This window comes from Peromyscus leucopus, chromosome 2, assembly GCF_004664715.2.
Source record: "Peromyscus leucopus breed LL Stock chromosome 2, UCI_PerLeu_2.1, whole genome shotgun sequence".
In the NCBI taxonomy this organism is placed as follows: Eukaryota; Metazoa; Chordata; class Mammalia; order Rodentia; family Cricetidae; genus Peromyscus; species Peromyscus leucopus.
Genome location: NC_051064.1, coordinates 90,884,917 through 90,902,069, shown reverse-complemented (window position 1 = coordinate 90,902,069; position 17,153 = coordinate 90,884,917). Strand labels below are relative to the sequence as shown.

The 17,153-nt window shown below is 37.8% G+C and overlaps 1 protein-coding gene across 3 annotated transcripts in view; it reads right to left on the bottom strand.

The window, feature by feature from the left end:
* The window catches only part of Ccdc171 (coiled-coil domain containing 171), a 318,485-nt gene that overhangs the window by 40,650 nt on the left and 260,682 nt on the right, over positions 1–17,153 (bottom strand). For all 3 annotated transcript variants that reach the window (XM_028873279.2, XM_028873278.2, XM_037202698.1), the window contains one exon: positions 10,745–10,897. In XM_028873279.2, coding sequence (XP_028729112.1) covers positions 10,745–10,897 — 153 coding nt within the window. The remainder of the gene's footprint in view (positions 1–10,744; positions 10,898–17,153) is intronic.

Below are 17,153 nucleotides of genomic sequence, written 5' to 3'. Positions count from 1 at the left end.
AATGCTCTGTTTGGCCACAAACATGCTTGAAATGTTGTTCCTTTTTATGAAGATTAATAAAGAAGAAAAGTACCCAATTCATTTTATTTTACCAAAGACATAATAATATGTAAATTATCATACTCAATCTTGCTGTCATTAGGGAAGACCATGACACATAATTTGATGGGAATTAATCAGGAAAATGGGGTACAGGCAAGTTCAGGGGACCTGTGGTTTGTGCAGAGGATGTAATAAACAGTAAGTAGGTATTGGACAAGTATTACAGAAGGAAGCCTCCTCCAATTAATATTAATTCAAATAGATGAGCATTTCTTAAGGTCAGGTGGTTGAAAGAGATTATAAAATCAGATCGCGCAGCACCTCAAAGACTCACAGTACGGTACTACACACAGTAACTGATTGTGTAGTCAACCATATGTGGTGCCGGGACAGGAAGGAAACTGAGAAAAGGGCTCTGCCAGCTGGAGCTAGGTTCAAAAGCCAGACAGAGCCAGAATCTCTTCGAATGTCCATGACAAAGGTCTTGCACATTACTGGGAAAAATAAACAGAACAAAAATATATTTTGAGTGGAGCTATACCCCGGCTGCATCTGTGTTTCAAAAGGTAACTCTGGCACTAATATGGCAGATAGAATGGAAAAGTGAAGACCAGATATAGGAACATTTATGCCAAAAGAATGTTCATTTTGCATGTACAGTTTTGGAATTTTATCCATTTTTTAGAAAATGTAGTGAAGAAAAGAAATGTCATTTTATTTGAACGTACGTACGTACGTTCTGTAATAGAGGGAAACTCATATCCACATAGGTAGAAAATAGGGAGAAGGATGTAAATCTGGTGATTGAGAGAGTAAGACTTAGCATTTGTAAAAGTGGCACTAGAGGAAACGGGAAGCAGAATGGCCAGGGTTATGGAATGGTCAAGGCATGTTGGTGAAGGCAGAATTTGGAAGGCAGAGTTTGGGTCCTTCCAGGGTTGGACAATACTAATTTTAGCACCTCGATGAATTTGAAGTGTCTTCAGAAAATCTAAGTATAGATATCTATCAAGCAAATGATGCTCTCAATAACTTAATTAGAAAGAAAAACAGAAGGGAGAGAGGTGTTCAGAAGCAAATTTAGTTGTTACCATTCCGTGAACAACAGACAGAATTAATTAAAACATCTAGGTGCCAAAATACCATCTTATATACCATTCTTATACTTGTTTATCAATCCTTATAACACTTTAGTGAAGGACACAACTTTACAAAGTCATGTTTATTAGGTATAACTGTTTGTTTATTTATTTGCAAAATAATGTGCAATGTTTAAATATTATATAAATATAAAAGTTATAATATCATACTCAAAAGTCACTCTTCCAGTAACGCATCATGAAAGTGGATCTTACATTTTTTTTTTTTTTTACTTTTTAAAAAATGTTATTATTTTATGTGTATGGGTGTTTTTCCTGTTTGTATAGCTGTGCACCATGCACATGCCTGCTGCCAGTGGAGGCCAGAGAGGGCATCAGACGCCTGGATCTGGAGTTACAGGTGTTTGTGAGGCTCCGTATGGGGGCTGGGAAGCAAAGCAGGTCCTCTGGAATAGCAGCCGGGGCTGCTGATTACTAAGCCAACTGTCCAGACCCAAAAGTGGATCTTCTTGGAAAGCTCTAGAAGGGACAGTATGAGCTGGTGCAATGTGAGCTGTTACCTCCACAACCCTGTTTACTGTGCCACAGAACCCTCTAGTTTTAAGAACATGCAAAAACTCTCAAAGTTTGGCAATGAAAACCAAGATCAAAAATAAAGTTTGGTATTGGCCGAGCTGTCACCATGGGTACGTTATGTTGCCCTTATTTAGTTCTATTAATATGCAAAGGCCAAGGCTGGAGCTTTTGCTAAACATATAAGGGATTCAATCGACTCACTTAGAAAGTAAGCAGCATTCAGCAAAATGTAAAATGAGTGTTAAGTGGCATAAAATATGGGTGAATTTGGAGGAGAAACAAGAAAAATAAATAAATTTAGAGCAGGAAAAAGAACTAAAGCAAAGGAAGGAGGTGGTTTTTTAACAGTTACCAGAGAGAACTAAGTCTCAAAAGTGGAGCCTATCACTGCTTATGGACATCTTGTAGTGCCGGCTCTCACAAGCTCCCCATATCCTCCAGGGTTAGCTCCTTCAAGTTCCCCCATCCTCCAGGGTCGGCTCTCACAAGCTCCAGGTCACACAGGATGTCTTTCAGCTTGTAAGCATAGAGTGCTTTTCTCTATCAATTCCTAAGTAATCTTCATTATCTCACTAAGATTTCAGTTCCAGAAGGTGGTTTTTCCTCTCCCCCACCTGAATTCAGTTCCCCAGCCACAGCTGCCTCATTCTCCTCTCTCCCTGTAGTGCCGGTGATGGCTGCATGTACCACACTGCAGTTTCAGGAAAGCATCGAAGAACCAGAGTGACCCAGGTGAGTTCTACCCAACTCTAGAATGGGACTCAGGATCTGCACTCTGTGCCAGTGTAGAGTGGGATCTCTCTTAACACATGACTTCATGGCTAACAGTTGCTTGTTCTTTTTTCTTGCCGACACACAAAAAAGATTTCCTCCTAATTAACATATTTTAAAGCTTAGCTGCGGGGAATGCATAGCTAACAGAAAAATGCGGTTGTACATAGGCAAGAGAGTCAATAGTTATTGTGCACCTACTAATACGCCAGGCATTGTCTTTATTTTGTTCTTTAAACAATCTTACAGTGTAAGCACTTCCATCTATATATTAAAAACACCAAAACTGATGTTCAGAGTATTTGTATGAATGACAACAGTGCCAGGATATATAAACATCTGCATCATTGGGAAGCTTCGCATGTGGGGCCTGTGAGAAAACAGTGATGACATGTGAGGTGTGTGCTCGAAGACTGGACTAGTTAATAGGATTCTGAAATGACCAAGATAAACACAAGCGACACCAAACACAGGCATCAAGGCCATGATGGTTAGGAGCACAGTCAAACCAGATCATAAAATAAAAGGGGAACTTACTGTGTAAGAACAGAGAGCAAAATATGAAGGTGGGCTTGGACTACCAGAGCAAGCAGTTTGGGATTCTATTGCATACGGCTGTTTGAATGCAGTGACTTTAACAGAGAGAGGGTATGTAACCAATGCAGGAACATATTATTATAGTTTTCAAATCTCACAATATAACATCATTCATTAAACAGACTGTTATGCAGAAAGCTCATCCCTCATTGGGGAAAAAAAAAACATATTTAGATCGCTCTTCCCTTCTAACAAGCTATCAAATCATTACAGAGACTCTCACTGACATTTCTGACTTTCTTGATACCTCTGACAATGTTAGGCAGAATGACCTCCCCTCACCTCTGTTCCCATGGACTTTCTATGCCTATTTTTGTGTCTGTTATATTCCCAGGAAAGAACAGGAAACCACAAAGGCAGAGATCATGTCTTATCCATCTTAATCCCCATGCTTCAAATGACGCCCATCAGAAAGTAAGATATAAAACGATCTATACAGAGCAGACACAGACGTGCATGAATTCCGATGGACACCACACATACAGTAAGTGCTTTGCAGACAAAATGGTACCAACTACTTCTCTGTTGTTGAAACACCTATGTTAGCAGGCATTAATATTCCTAAATATTAGATAAGGGGTAGCAGCTCACTGAGGTTAAAAATCTTACCCACAAAGATAAAGAAATTTGAATCTAGAATGCCATGATTGGCCACCGTGGTCACTATCATTCCTAGTGTACACCATGCTACTCCCTACAATAAAGTAACCCCCTAAAGGCTATCTCTTGAATTTGTTACAACTGAAGTATCTTGGAGAAATACTAGAAGGACCTGCTGAGGGCTCTGAGAAGCAAAGGAAAGTGAGCAGAGTTTAGAGAAGAGAGTGGCATGTGCTCGGTAGAACCGTGGGTCTCCTGTTTCCTTTCCTTTGTTCTTACTTCCTTACATGGAGAGGTGTCTGGCCAGATAACTAAAGGGGGTACCGAGAGCCAGTGCTGGGAGTAGAGGACAATCTCCATTTCTTTCCTTTTCCTCTCTTTCCCCACTTTGTTCTAAGGGAAGCCTAGCTCTCAGCAACTGTATGGCAGCATAGACAGATAAAATTCTAGCCTTTAATCCCAGCACTCAGGAGGCAGAGGCAGGCGGGTCTCTGTGAGTTTCAAGCCAGTCTGGTCTACAAAGTGAGTTCTAAGACAGCCAGAGCTGTTACACAGAGAAATCCTGTTTCATGGGAAAAGAGGAGAGAGAAAGGGGGAGAGAGAGAGAGAGAGAGAGAGAGAGAGAGAGAGAGAGAGAGAGAGAGAGGGAGGGAGGGAGGGAGGGAGGGAGGGAGGGAGGGAGGAGGAGAGAGAGAAGAAAGAAAGAAAGAAAGAAAGAAAGAAAGAAAGAAAGAAAGAAAGAAAGAAAGAAAGAAAGAAAGAAAGAAAGAAAGAAAGAGAGAGAGAGAAAGAAAGAAACTTCTCTCTGATGTAACAGATTGAGACCATTACAGAAAACCACAGTAATCAAATTACAGTCCTAAAGCCCAGTCCCAACTGATAAATTTGCAATAAACTCCTGCCTCTAAGGCTTGGGTCACCAAGGAAGCCGGGTGAGAAGATCCTAAGAGCCAGAGGGACAGGGACTTTTCTGAGACTGTGTCTCCCAGTAATGTCAGAAGTTACATCCATAAAGTCTCATCACCATGGCTGCCTAACGTGAGCTGATCACAGACAACAACCGACATGACGACAAGAGACACCCTGACGGGGAAGGGGAAAGACCAGGCGGCTTCAACCCCACAAAGAGAACAAGGCAACTGAGGAACGCCGAGAGGGAGAGAGAGTTTTCCCAGGGAAGAGCACCCGCTGGCTGCCCACCCAGACAACCATTACACAGACTGAGTAGGTTGGGTTTGTGTATTTAGAAATTATATATTATTATATTCAGAAATATATATATACACATATATTAATGAAAAGAGACCATGAGCTGTAGAAGAACAAGGAGGAGTATATGGGAGGGTTTGGAAGAAGAAAGGAGGAGGGATAAATGGGGTAGTTATATTATAATCTCAAAAATAAAAGAAATAATTTTAAAAATAGAACACACATGGATTCATGAAGGAATTACTGAATATTTGCATAAGGAAATAACACATGTCAGTTCCATTTATAATTTCTTGGTTAAGCAACTCACCTAGTAAGACCTAAATTGTAAGACTAGGAGAAGTGCAATCACCCATGTGCCTAGAAAGACAAGGGAAACTTCAGAACGCCTACCAGAGAAAACAAATGAAGAAATGACAGTCTTACCATTCTCAGCAGGAAAATCAAGAAAATCCATGATAGATTGGAAAAATATCAGTATTCTAAGGATTATAATAAGAGTTATAATTTAAACTATACAATGTATAAAATATTCAAGAAACAATCTAAAATTTCTCAACACACCTAAAGTAAGAAATTTTGTCACATTCTTAGAAAAGACAATAGGGCTAGAGAGATGGCTCAGCACTAGAGGCAGGGTCACAACTGAAACCGTGAGAAGACAGGAAGCACACGGTACCCCCAAATGAAGCGGACAGTGCAACTATAAAACAGAGACAAAGAAGTTACTGACATTCTTGAAATGAGTGACAGCATACAATTTTTCAGGACCTTTTTATAAAAGAACAAATTGAAATTTCAGAAGTAAAAACATACAGTACTGAAATTAAATTTTTATTAGATGTGTTCACAGCAGCTATGACAGAGGAAATATATAGTGAACCTGTGCGAAGTCACAGAGTCCAACCAATCAAACAACAGGAAATAAATGATGGAGAAAGAGAAAGAAACCTTGAGATTCTAAGAACTAATGGCTGAAGACCTCCCACATCCAGGAAAAGCTGTAAACGCCCAGATTCAAGAAACTCGCTGAATAGGACAAACTCTACTCACTGCCCTACAAACATCTAACAACTAACTAATATGCATTGACATGTTACAATCAAACTGGAAAAAGGTGACAGAGAAATCTTGAATGAGGGTAGAGAAAAACATGAGATGAGAGGTACAGGGAGACAACCCTCTGAGTGACTGTACAGTTCCCACCAGAAATCCTGTAGGAGTAAAGGAAATGGCAAAACATTTTACAGCGGAAAGACTACTGTCAATACAGAAGGCCATAGTCAATGAAAATATTTTTCCAAAATAAAGTGAAATAAAAACATTGTAAAAAGAAAGAGAACTAACAAAATCCACTATAATATTGAATCTCTAAAAAAAAATACTTAAGAGTTTTCCTTAGACTAAAAGAAATGATAGTAAACAGAGATTTAGGTCTTCAAGATAAAGAAGTTAAAAAAGGTAAAGTCTAGGTAATTATAAAAGATTTGCCTTAATAATTTTTAAAATTATGCATAGCTGTTGAAAGAAAAATGTCTGGTAGCCCTTTCAATGTATGTATATAAATTGAGTAAGAATGTACATATATGTATGTATATCTATGTGTGCATATGTGAGTGTGTGTCAATTATGATATAATCATGGGAGAACAAATAACTTACATCCTAGTAAGGATTTTTCTTTTATTTTTAAGACTATAATACAATTATATTATTTCTCCCCCTTTTTAATCCCTCTCTCTAAATCCTCCTAAATACCACTCCTTATTTCTCTTTCAGATTCATTACCTCTTTTTTTCATTTGTTATTGCATGCATTGATGTTTAAGTATATAAATATATATTCCTAAATAAACCTGCTCAGTCTAGACAATGTTACTTATATGTATGTTTTCAGGGCTGATCACTGGTATTGGATAACTAACTGGTGTACGCTTCCTTGGAGAAGACTATTTCTCCTGCTCTCCATGTTTCTTAATTGCCTGTAGTTCTCTGTCTCCCATCCACTTTGGCATGTCTATTGTCCTTGTTCAGCTCACACTTGAGCAGTTATGTTGGTGAGACTTTATGGGCTGTAATGTACGACGTTGCTAGGGGACACAGTCTCACAGCAAACTCCATGATTCTCTGACTATTACAATCTTTCATGCCCTCTTCTGCAATGTTCCCTGAGCTTTAGGTGAGGAAATGTTTTGTAGCTGTATCCATTAGAACTGAGCTTCACAATCCAGCATTTTGATGGGCGTGGTTTTCTATGATTCTTGATGGGGGTGAGAACTCCTTGTAAGGTTTTATACTTTTCTTGATGGGCTCAAAAACAATATTAAGATATATCTATATATCACTAGAATAATGAAATATATATATATGTAAATATATATATATATATAGCCAGTAAACATATTTATTTCAGAATGCTGAAATAAATTCAAATAATCAAAGAGAAAAAATAAATGGAACACTGAGAAACAAAAACAGAAGAAACACATTTTTTAAATGATAGAAAAATGCAAGCCTATCAGCAACATATTAATTATAAATGGCTTAATTACTTAATTAAAAACCAGAGACTGTGAAAATGCATAAAGGAAAACCAAACCATTCCTTTCTAGAAGAAACTCACAGTAAATATAAAGCATAGGAGGGGAAAAAGAAAAGGATTGAAAAAGACATGCTATGAACTAAAATAGTAAAAGTATAGTGTACTGGATAGAATTGGGGGGGCTATATTTAGGGGTCTCAAGACAATAGACCACAGAAATCACTCCTATCTTAGAATTCTCTGGTCCCTCAGAACATACTGCCTCTGTCTTGCATACAGCTGCTAAATATCTGAGGAAATGTAAAATCACCATGGTTTGGAAAGGGTCAGTTCCTGTATACCCACCAATACCTTGCTAGAAGAGGTTTTGTTTAGGTAACCAGTGGCCTCCACAGGTCAAGACTAAAGGACATTTTCAACCTCTGCTCTACTGTACTTCCAAAGCCCCTGACACTATTGACTACAGATTCTTCTTGCAATATTTTGTCCCCATGGTATATATTTTGTTTTTCTTGCACAGCCTCCTTTATAACCTTTATAACTCAGGAATTATAAGTTGAATTTTCCAAGATTTATCCTCAGGCATTTTTAGTCTGAATTTTAAGAATTAGTCAATGAAAATGAAGACGACAGCCCTCAGAAAGAGCAGTGAGCTCAGTTTTTGGAATACACTGATGCTGCCATAGACAGAAAAGAACACACAAGCTACAGTACAAAGTAGAACAAAATGATGCCACTGAAAGTGTTAGGCTAGCAGATAACCTTCCTGAGGTGATGCACTCAATTTTCTATCTGAATAAAAGTTATTAAACTAATAACACACACACATACACACACACACACACACACACACACACACACACACACACACACACACACACCACCTATCTACTCATTAAGCACATGGCAAAGTCCAAAGCAGCTGAACATTTCTCAGTCGACTTCCCAATATCTGTGTTAGGAAGTAGTATCATCATTCTCACTTGCAGTTGAAAATTCAGAAATCCAAACCCCATTGTTAGCAATGGACAGAACGAGAATCCATGTACCAAATGCTGCTGAGGCAACCTGTCCTTCTACCTTAGACACGACTTAAAATCCTAAAGCTGATTACTACATCCAAGGACAACAAGGAAGCAGTTTAGGAATTGCATGTATAAAATGAACCACTAAACTAGCAAAAATAACCACCTACATCTAGATTCTTACTTTCATAATAAGAACCCGTGAAATAAAAACACTGTATTTTTAAAGGTAACAGAAATGCACTTACTATGTTGGTTATAATTTATAACTATAATTTTCTGTTATAAAAATTCATGTTAATTTTTGTAATGTATACTTAGTAGAATTCCAAATGGAGACACACTCAAAGCTCATGCTCTTAACCCACCAAACACTATTGCCTCATATCCATATCAGACAAAGTCTAAGGCTTGCTTGTCTCCCTCCCTCAAAGTTCTTAAGAGGTTTAAATTAGAAAGAGCACATGCAAATGCCTTGACAAACAAAATCATCATGAAGATGTGTTACTATTTTAGAAATAGTGATGCTCAACGAAAGAAATCAACAAAAGAGCGCACACACATAGAGACCCTGAGCTTCCCAGGATGAGAGATCACATCCCAGGATGAGTCTTCATAGTGCATGTGTTCCCTTCATGAGAACCATGGTGAGAATGAACACATCTCACATGTGAGGTAATGACCAAGTGTGTTTAGACCAGAAAGGTGGTTTTGGTATAACAGTAAGTACAATTTCATCAGAAAAGTAATTGGCTAAAAAAAGTAACAATTAGAGAAACAATTTCTGTTCATTAAGTTTTACCTTTCTTAAAATACAAGCAATTAGTTTTCTGTGACTAATAGTAACAAGCAATAAGAACTGGTACAACCCAACCCAGTTAACATAAGCTAAACAGTATAATACAATTCTAACAGAGAATAAACATGAAGAAAGATGAATATGTAAATTCAAATGTTCAAATGTGCAATGTTCCCTCTTGAATCGTAATCTCCCTTAGTAGAGGTCAAAGTATCATTAAGCTCTCATTAAAAATCTAATAAAGGATAAAAAAATTGAACTGACACCCTAGGTCTCAAATAATTGACTTTTGATATTTATTCGGTAAATTCCTAATACTCATGTTCCTAAATATTAGGTATCGACTGTGGCCAGACTGCTCTTGGCCCACCCAGGGTGTCACCTCCAAAGGGCTTGCATTTGTAGAGTGTATTTGGGGTTCAAGTGAGCGCAGGGAGCAAACAGACAATGCACACCTGTGAAATACCTCATGGTCAGTGGATGACGGCAGCTATGGCACAAAGAGGGAAGCAAGAACGGTAGACATGAGGGGCAAAGAGAGGCAGAGAGGAGTGCGACAGGAGGGAGGGGTTGGTGGCTGGCTGCTGTTCCAAACACCACAGTCCCAAAGGTGTCACTGAAACGCTGGCAGTGGAGCTCAAGCCGGAAGGAAAAAGCCCAGCCAAGCCACAGCTGTCACCAACCTAAGGTCAGCCAGGTTAGCTCCTGTGCCGCTGAGCATCATGTTTGAAACAGGTCCACAGCTGAATCTAGAAACTGTAGTTTGTACTCAGAAGTCACCCCCATGCATCATAACCAAATCAAAAAAAGGAAAACATACAGTCCAATTACTAACAACCCTCTGAATGTCTGTTACATTCCACTACATCACGAATATATTCATTTTATAAAATTCCCCAAATGCATATCCCAAATGTAGAATTTTTTTATTTTTAGTTTTAAATTAGCCCAAATTTTATCATGGCTAAAATTTTAAGACATAAAATGAGTACTGAAACAGAATTTTAATCATATAGATGAATCACAACATGCATCTTTAGCTAGGCATGTATTATGAATAAGTCTAGTTTTCTACCGAGAATAATCACATGTTCTAATTACCATTTTGGTTATACGCATAATTAATAATATTCTGTCTTAATGGGACACACTGAATCTTCAGACAGTTATAAGCTTTAACTATGCATACTGGCAAACCCAGCCGTCAGTGTGCGGCCGAACAAAGGCGTCCTGATGTCGTGCTGGAGCAGCGTGAGAACAATATGCATACCTCTGTACATGATACAGTGGAAAAATTAATCGCTTTTTCTTCTCTCTAATGTTCCTCCATACTAACCTTATGTTATTTGATTGATTGTTTATCCTAAATTACATAAATACACACTCACACACAGATACAGCCAAATGATCTTGCGAGCAATAAAAACATGAATATACATGTGACCCAAGACCCAAGGAAGACAAAGCATTTTGCTCTGAACTTACTGATTGTAAACTTTCATTCTCTCTTAGACAAGCTGTGTGGAGCTCGGATTTCAGAGTTGCAATGTGATTTCGGTGCGACGTCATTTCCTTCTCTAATGTAGAGATTCTAGCACTTGCAAGCTGGTAGACATCCAAGAAACTTTTAATCATGGCCTTAAGAAATAAAATTAATGTCACTTACAATTCAAATAAAGTTGTCCCCAAAGCAGAATTTCTGTCATTTGAAAGCAAAATCACGAAAATAAAAAATAAACGATTTTTATAGTTTCTAGAAATTAAAGATAAACCTCCCATTCTATATCGCAAACAGTCCCTGAGGACACTCCGGGATGGGGTGGAGCCATAGTTCAATGGGGGAAGGCACTTGCTGTGTAAGGGGCCGAGTTCAATCCCAGCACCCACGTAAACAGTTAGGTGGTGCCCATGTATGACCCCGGTTTGTGGGGGACACAGGAGGACTCATGGGGGCCACTGGACACCTTAATACACTGGCCACCTTAATACTCCATCTCAAAAACACAAGATGAATGGCCCCTAAGGAACAATACTGACCGCCACATGTGTACATGTGCACATACGCCCCCACATGTGCATACATACTTGCACACAGGGATGCACACATGTGCAGAAAGATAAACAGGTTTGGGAAAATAATAATTGAATCTTTATTCCAGAGGATTTATTTAAATGAGATGTACTTTGATCTATTGTGCTTAAAATTTAGAACACAGGTTTTAAATATGACACACTTATTTTCTGTACTAAAATTAAATTCAGGTTGTAATTTGACCTAAATTTCAATCTTGTAAGAGACAACACATGGGTATATGAATAACATATTAATATTTCATAATGAGCTGAGTTAGTAAAACTTACAATCTACCTAACAAATGTTTTGAAACAAAAGAGCTCAAATAATCCTGTGACTAACTGCTGATTCCCACACTGAGAGAAAGGAGTCATTATGTCCACCGTCTAACACAGAGGTGTCCTCAGACACAATCTGCAGAGTGGTAATAGTAGAAGCAGGTGCTGGCTCACTTACCCTCTTCCCTACATGGTACAGACTGGGGGTGCTGAGCTCGGCAACATGGCTGAACCATAGTCTATATATAGACTTTTCCTTAAAAGAAACCTTCAGTGAATTTTAACCCAAAGGGATTCTATTATATCCTCTTCAACTAATCTTGCAAAATGCTTCAAGTACATCAACATTAATTCAAACATTTCAAAGATATGTCCAAAAACAGTATTACAGTATTTATGAAGGAAATATTCCTACTACAGACATGCCGTGCAATGACAGACAGAGGCTAAGAACGTGCAAATTACATTCAGTCTGCTGGTCTGAACTGAAGCAGCCTTGAGAGACCAGGTATTTATTTTAGCAATTCCGAATGCATGTGGAAAATAATTTAGTGAACAAGTAAGAAACAGTGTTTAAGTGTCTGAGAAGCAGAAGCAGGCCAGTTACTAGAAAATTCAGGTTTCCCTTAAGAAATTCCTATTCGCCCTCAAACATCCTTCTGAGACAGCAGCTCTTTCAAGAACCATCTACAAAGCCCAGAAACGGTAGTTAGCTTGTGTCCTCGCTCCCTGTGGGCTGCTCACACTGGCTTTGATTGTCGTGATCATTGGGGAGATTTATTATGTTACATGTTTTTCTTCTTTACCAGACTAGCAATCTGTGAGGCCAGGCTCTATGTCTACACGTGTCTGTATCCCCAAGAGAGTAGTCCACAGTGGGTATTTGAGTAAATGAGTGAAGTAACAACTTTTAAAGAATATATTAATTAAAAATTAGAAGAGATGAAAAACTGCAATCTACCAATTGGTATAAATTACCTTATAAAAAGAATAAAGATACTTGGAAAATACCATCTTCACGTCCAATCTAATGGATAAATTATTAATCACATTTTTTTCAAGTTGGAGGGGGGAAAGCATAGTTATATGTATAAAAGAGAATACCTAAATGTAAATTCTCTACCCAACAGTAAATCATGATGCAACCTGGGGTGTGGGTAGATATCCCATGTCCTAGCCTACCCCACCTGGAGTCATTTTAAAATAAATTTATATCTAATACTAACAAGGTGTTTCCTGGGGTGTCAAAAGTATGTAAAACTCAAACACAAATGAAGCTGGAGATGTACTTCAGTGGTCGAGTGTATTTATCCCCGAGGTAGCAAAAACATGCGATTGCATCTGTTTCTTCCTATATCCAATCTCTCTTCGTTGTTATAAGTTCATTTCTCTTCTCCAATGAGATACAAAATCTGCCCAATTCTTGCTCTGTTACATACACAGCACTGTGTTCTCAGGAAATACCACACAATCCCCGGGGCCTTCATCTTCTCCCTTGCTACATAAAATAGGAATAAAAGTAACTTTCTTGTCTACTTCCAAACTGTTGTGAAACTCATACAACTAAAACACATAATGTTTGTTAGTTATTTACTAGAGTTAGGAACTGCAGTAGAAGCTTTATTGAATCTCTTTATAGTAATCATATAGGGCAGATAGTGTCTTCAATCTAATTTTTCAGGGTAAAGCAGAAGGACATTACCGAGCTAGCAATGTGGCAATGAGATTCAAACCAAGGAATTTGTAAGCAAAACTTTTCTCCTAACCCTCTAATTGTATTGTATCTCTTACAAGAAAGGCTTCTGAAGTGACAAACTCCTGAATCTCATGGTAATACTATTGTTCTATTTTAACTTCTGCTATGAAATCCTAATGATATAAGCTCTGATAGGCGATTCACATATGTGCATACACACATGTAAACACAAGTACATATGAATATATTCTTGCTATATAAGGATCTAAAATGTATAAATGACTTCAAACATTCCTAACTGCTTATTGAATGAAAATGGGAATTATTCTTCAATCAGCAAAATGCTCTTAATCATTTCAATGTTAAGTCACAAAAGTCACATCCTTTAATATTTTCAGATGAAACAGTTCAATATCTTAAAAGCAATCCTGCTTCCTAAATTTGTAGAAAGTATTTCCTGAATTCTTGGATGTAAAAGGAATAGATAAAATGAGATCCTTCAAAACTCGTTTTGAAAACAAAACATTTAAGGACTTCAAAAACAGTTCTCCCAGCTTGCTTAAGTTCCTGGGTTTGACCCAACACCTCAAAATGAACCAAATGATGAAGTACAGGACACCAGTGAAAAGCCAGTTCCTTGACAAGGAGAAAGGTGCCCCGTTGGCATAAGACATAAAAATGGTGATCTGAATTAACTAAGGGGGGGGGGGCGTAGACAGAGAACAAGCATCTCATGACTCCTGACCAGCCCTCTGACTGACGCTCTCACTACACACCCTGTTCCCATATCCAGTTACCACGGTTTCACACCAGGAAAAGACAGACCAGCATGAGACCCTGTGCAGCATGCCCAGAATCTGAGTGTCCTACGTCATCTTTCACCCCAGGGTGACTTAGCCTATACGCTGCAATGAAGTCTGTACCTCAGAGGGGTTCACATAGCTATCTAAGAAACAGGGGGGAAAGTTTCTGGACCAAAAAAGCTAAAAATTGTTTTATAGATAAAATGTAGTGTTAACAACTGACATTGGCAAGGTGAGAGCAGCCAGACATGTAATATGCCCCTCGGTCTCCTTACTTTTCTCCTGCTGTGATAAAGCGACATGACCAAAAGCAATTTAGGGAGGAAAGGACTTAGTTTATCTCAGAAGTCTTAGGTCATAATCTGTAACTGAGGGATGTCAGGACAGAGGATGAAGGCAGGAACCTGGAAGCAGAAACTAAGGGGAAGCCATGGAAGAAGGCTCCTCATTGGCTTCCTTCTTATGCCTTGTCAGCCTGCTTTCCTATACCATCCAGGTCCCCTTGCCTAGGGATGGTACCACAGCAGTGGGCAGGGCCCTGGCACATCAACCATTAATCAAGAAAATATTCTTTTTTCAGATAACTCAAACTTGGATCAACCTGACAAAAAGCTAGCCAGGACATCATCTATTCATTGTAAGGAAAAATATGTGTACTTCAGAATGCAAAATATTCTGTAATACAAGAGGTGAATGTCATTTGAGGACAAAAGTGTGTCCTCTACTACTTCCATACTCCAGATTATGTAGCAGTCAGACTTCCAAACCAACATCAGAGAAAATGCAATCACTAGAGTCCTGACCTAAGAGAAGAAATTAGTGAAAAATAACCTAAAATCTGAACACTAAAATAGTGAACCTTTTGTCACACTGTTGAGTAACTGGGAAACAAAAACCTCTGACATTTCACATAAATTTATAAATATTTTTCATTTCTATGTTCTAAAAGACACCAGGTAAAACTATATGCCAAAAAACACTAAACATTAAATATAGTTAATTTCCACAAAAATAATTACTGTTTTAAGAATTCATGTAAATTAAATGACTTTTAATACATTAAAAGATCTTAACTATACCATGCATACAAGACACTCAAGTAAATGTTATCTATGATAATAACCATATCAAATTAGGAAAATTAGTGTAGTAAATAATGAAAGATTAAATATTTCTGAGAAGTGTATTAGACATAAGGTAAAATATTTTAAATATATTTTTATAGATAGTAAAATAGTTCCTTTCTAAAGAAACATCTAAAGTCTTATCAGTGGTTATTTGCTACAACAAAACTTCCCACTGACAAATAAGACAGTACTTATGATGCCATACCTAAGGAAGACAGTCTTACAATGGTAACTTATAACTTTTCATATCAAATTTGTTCACACCTGGAATGAATCAAAAAATAGAAATACAAATGAAAATAATAATATAAGGAATCATTGAAATGAAGAGTTGGTACACTGAAAAGATTAATAAGATTGACAAACCTTTAGCCAAACTAACCAAAAGTAAGAAAGAAGACCCAAATTAATAAAATCAGGAGTGAGAAGGGAAACATTACAACAGATACTGAGGAAACTCGGAGACTCATAAGAACATACTTTAAAACTCTAAACTGGAAAGTCTAAAAGCAATGGATGAATTTCTAAATGTACAGGGCTATCTTAGGGATACCATTGCTGTACTGAAACACCAAAACCAAAGCATTGGGGAGGAGAGGTTATGTGGCTTACACTTCCACATCACTATTTGTCATTAAAGGAAGTCAGGACAGGAACTCAAACAGAGCAGGAACCTACAGGCAGGAGCTGGCACAGAGGTCATGGAGGGGTGCTGCTTACTGGTCTGCTCCCCATGCTTTGCTCAAACTGCTTTCTTACAAAAACCAGAACCACCACCCCAGAGGAGGCACCACCCACAATAAGCTAGGCCTTCCCCCATCAACCACTAATTAAGAAAATTCCCTACAGCTGGATCTTATAGAAGCCTTTCTCAATTGAGGCTCCCTCCTTTCCAACAACTCAAGTTGACATAAACCTAGCCAGAACAATGATCTACCAAAATTAAATCAAGATGAAAATACTTTAAGTAGACCATAACCACCAATGAGATATTATAAGCAGTAACTTAAAATCTCCCAGCTTAAAAGGGGAAGTGATAGATGAATGGATCAATATAGCACAGGATTCTAAGAGACCCTAACACCAATACTCCTCAAATTCATTTGCCAAGTAATAACTGCAAATTCTTCCGTAAGCAAGACAGTCATCCAACAAAATGAAGCAATTATATGCCAGTCTCTCTAATAAATATAGACGTAAAATTTTTCAATAAAACATTTTCAAATTGAAATCAAGAAACATCAGAAAATTACCCACCATGATAAGGTTGGCTTCATCCCTGAGATGCATGGATGGTTCCACAAATGTAAACCAATAAATATAAAATAAATATAACCCACCACATAAATAAATCTGGGACAGAAACCACATGATTATCTCATTCGATGCAGAAAGGCCTTTGACAAAATACAAAATTCTTTCATGATAAAAGTCCTGGGGTATCCAGGGATATGAGGCATATAATTCAACATAATAAAAAGCAATAAACAATAAGCCACAGCCAAAATCATGCTACATAGAGAAAATCTCAAAGCATTTCCAGTACAATCAGGAATGAGACAAGGATGTCCAATCTTTCCATTCTTATCCAATATAGTACTTGAAGATTTAGCTAGAGCAATAAGGCAAGTGAAGGGGGAGAAATTATTTAAAATAGGAAAGAAAGAAGCCAAAGGATCCTCATTAGCAGGTGATAAGATTTTATACCTGAAAGGTTCTCAAAAGTCTATCAGAAACCCTACCCTTTATAAACACATTCAGCAAATAGCAGGATACAAAATTAGCATACAAAAATCAGTAGCTTTCCTATACACAAAAAACAAACATACTGAGAAAGAAAGAGGGGAAGCAATCCCATTCACAATTGCCTCAAAAAAGTAACAAATCTAAAGAGAAAGACATGTATAGTAAAAACT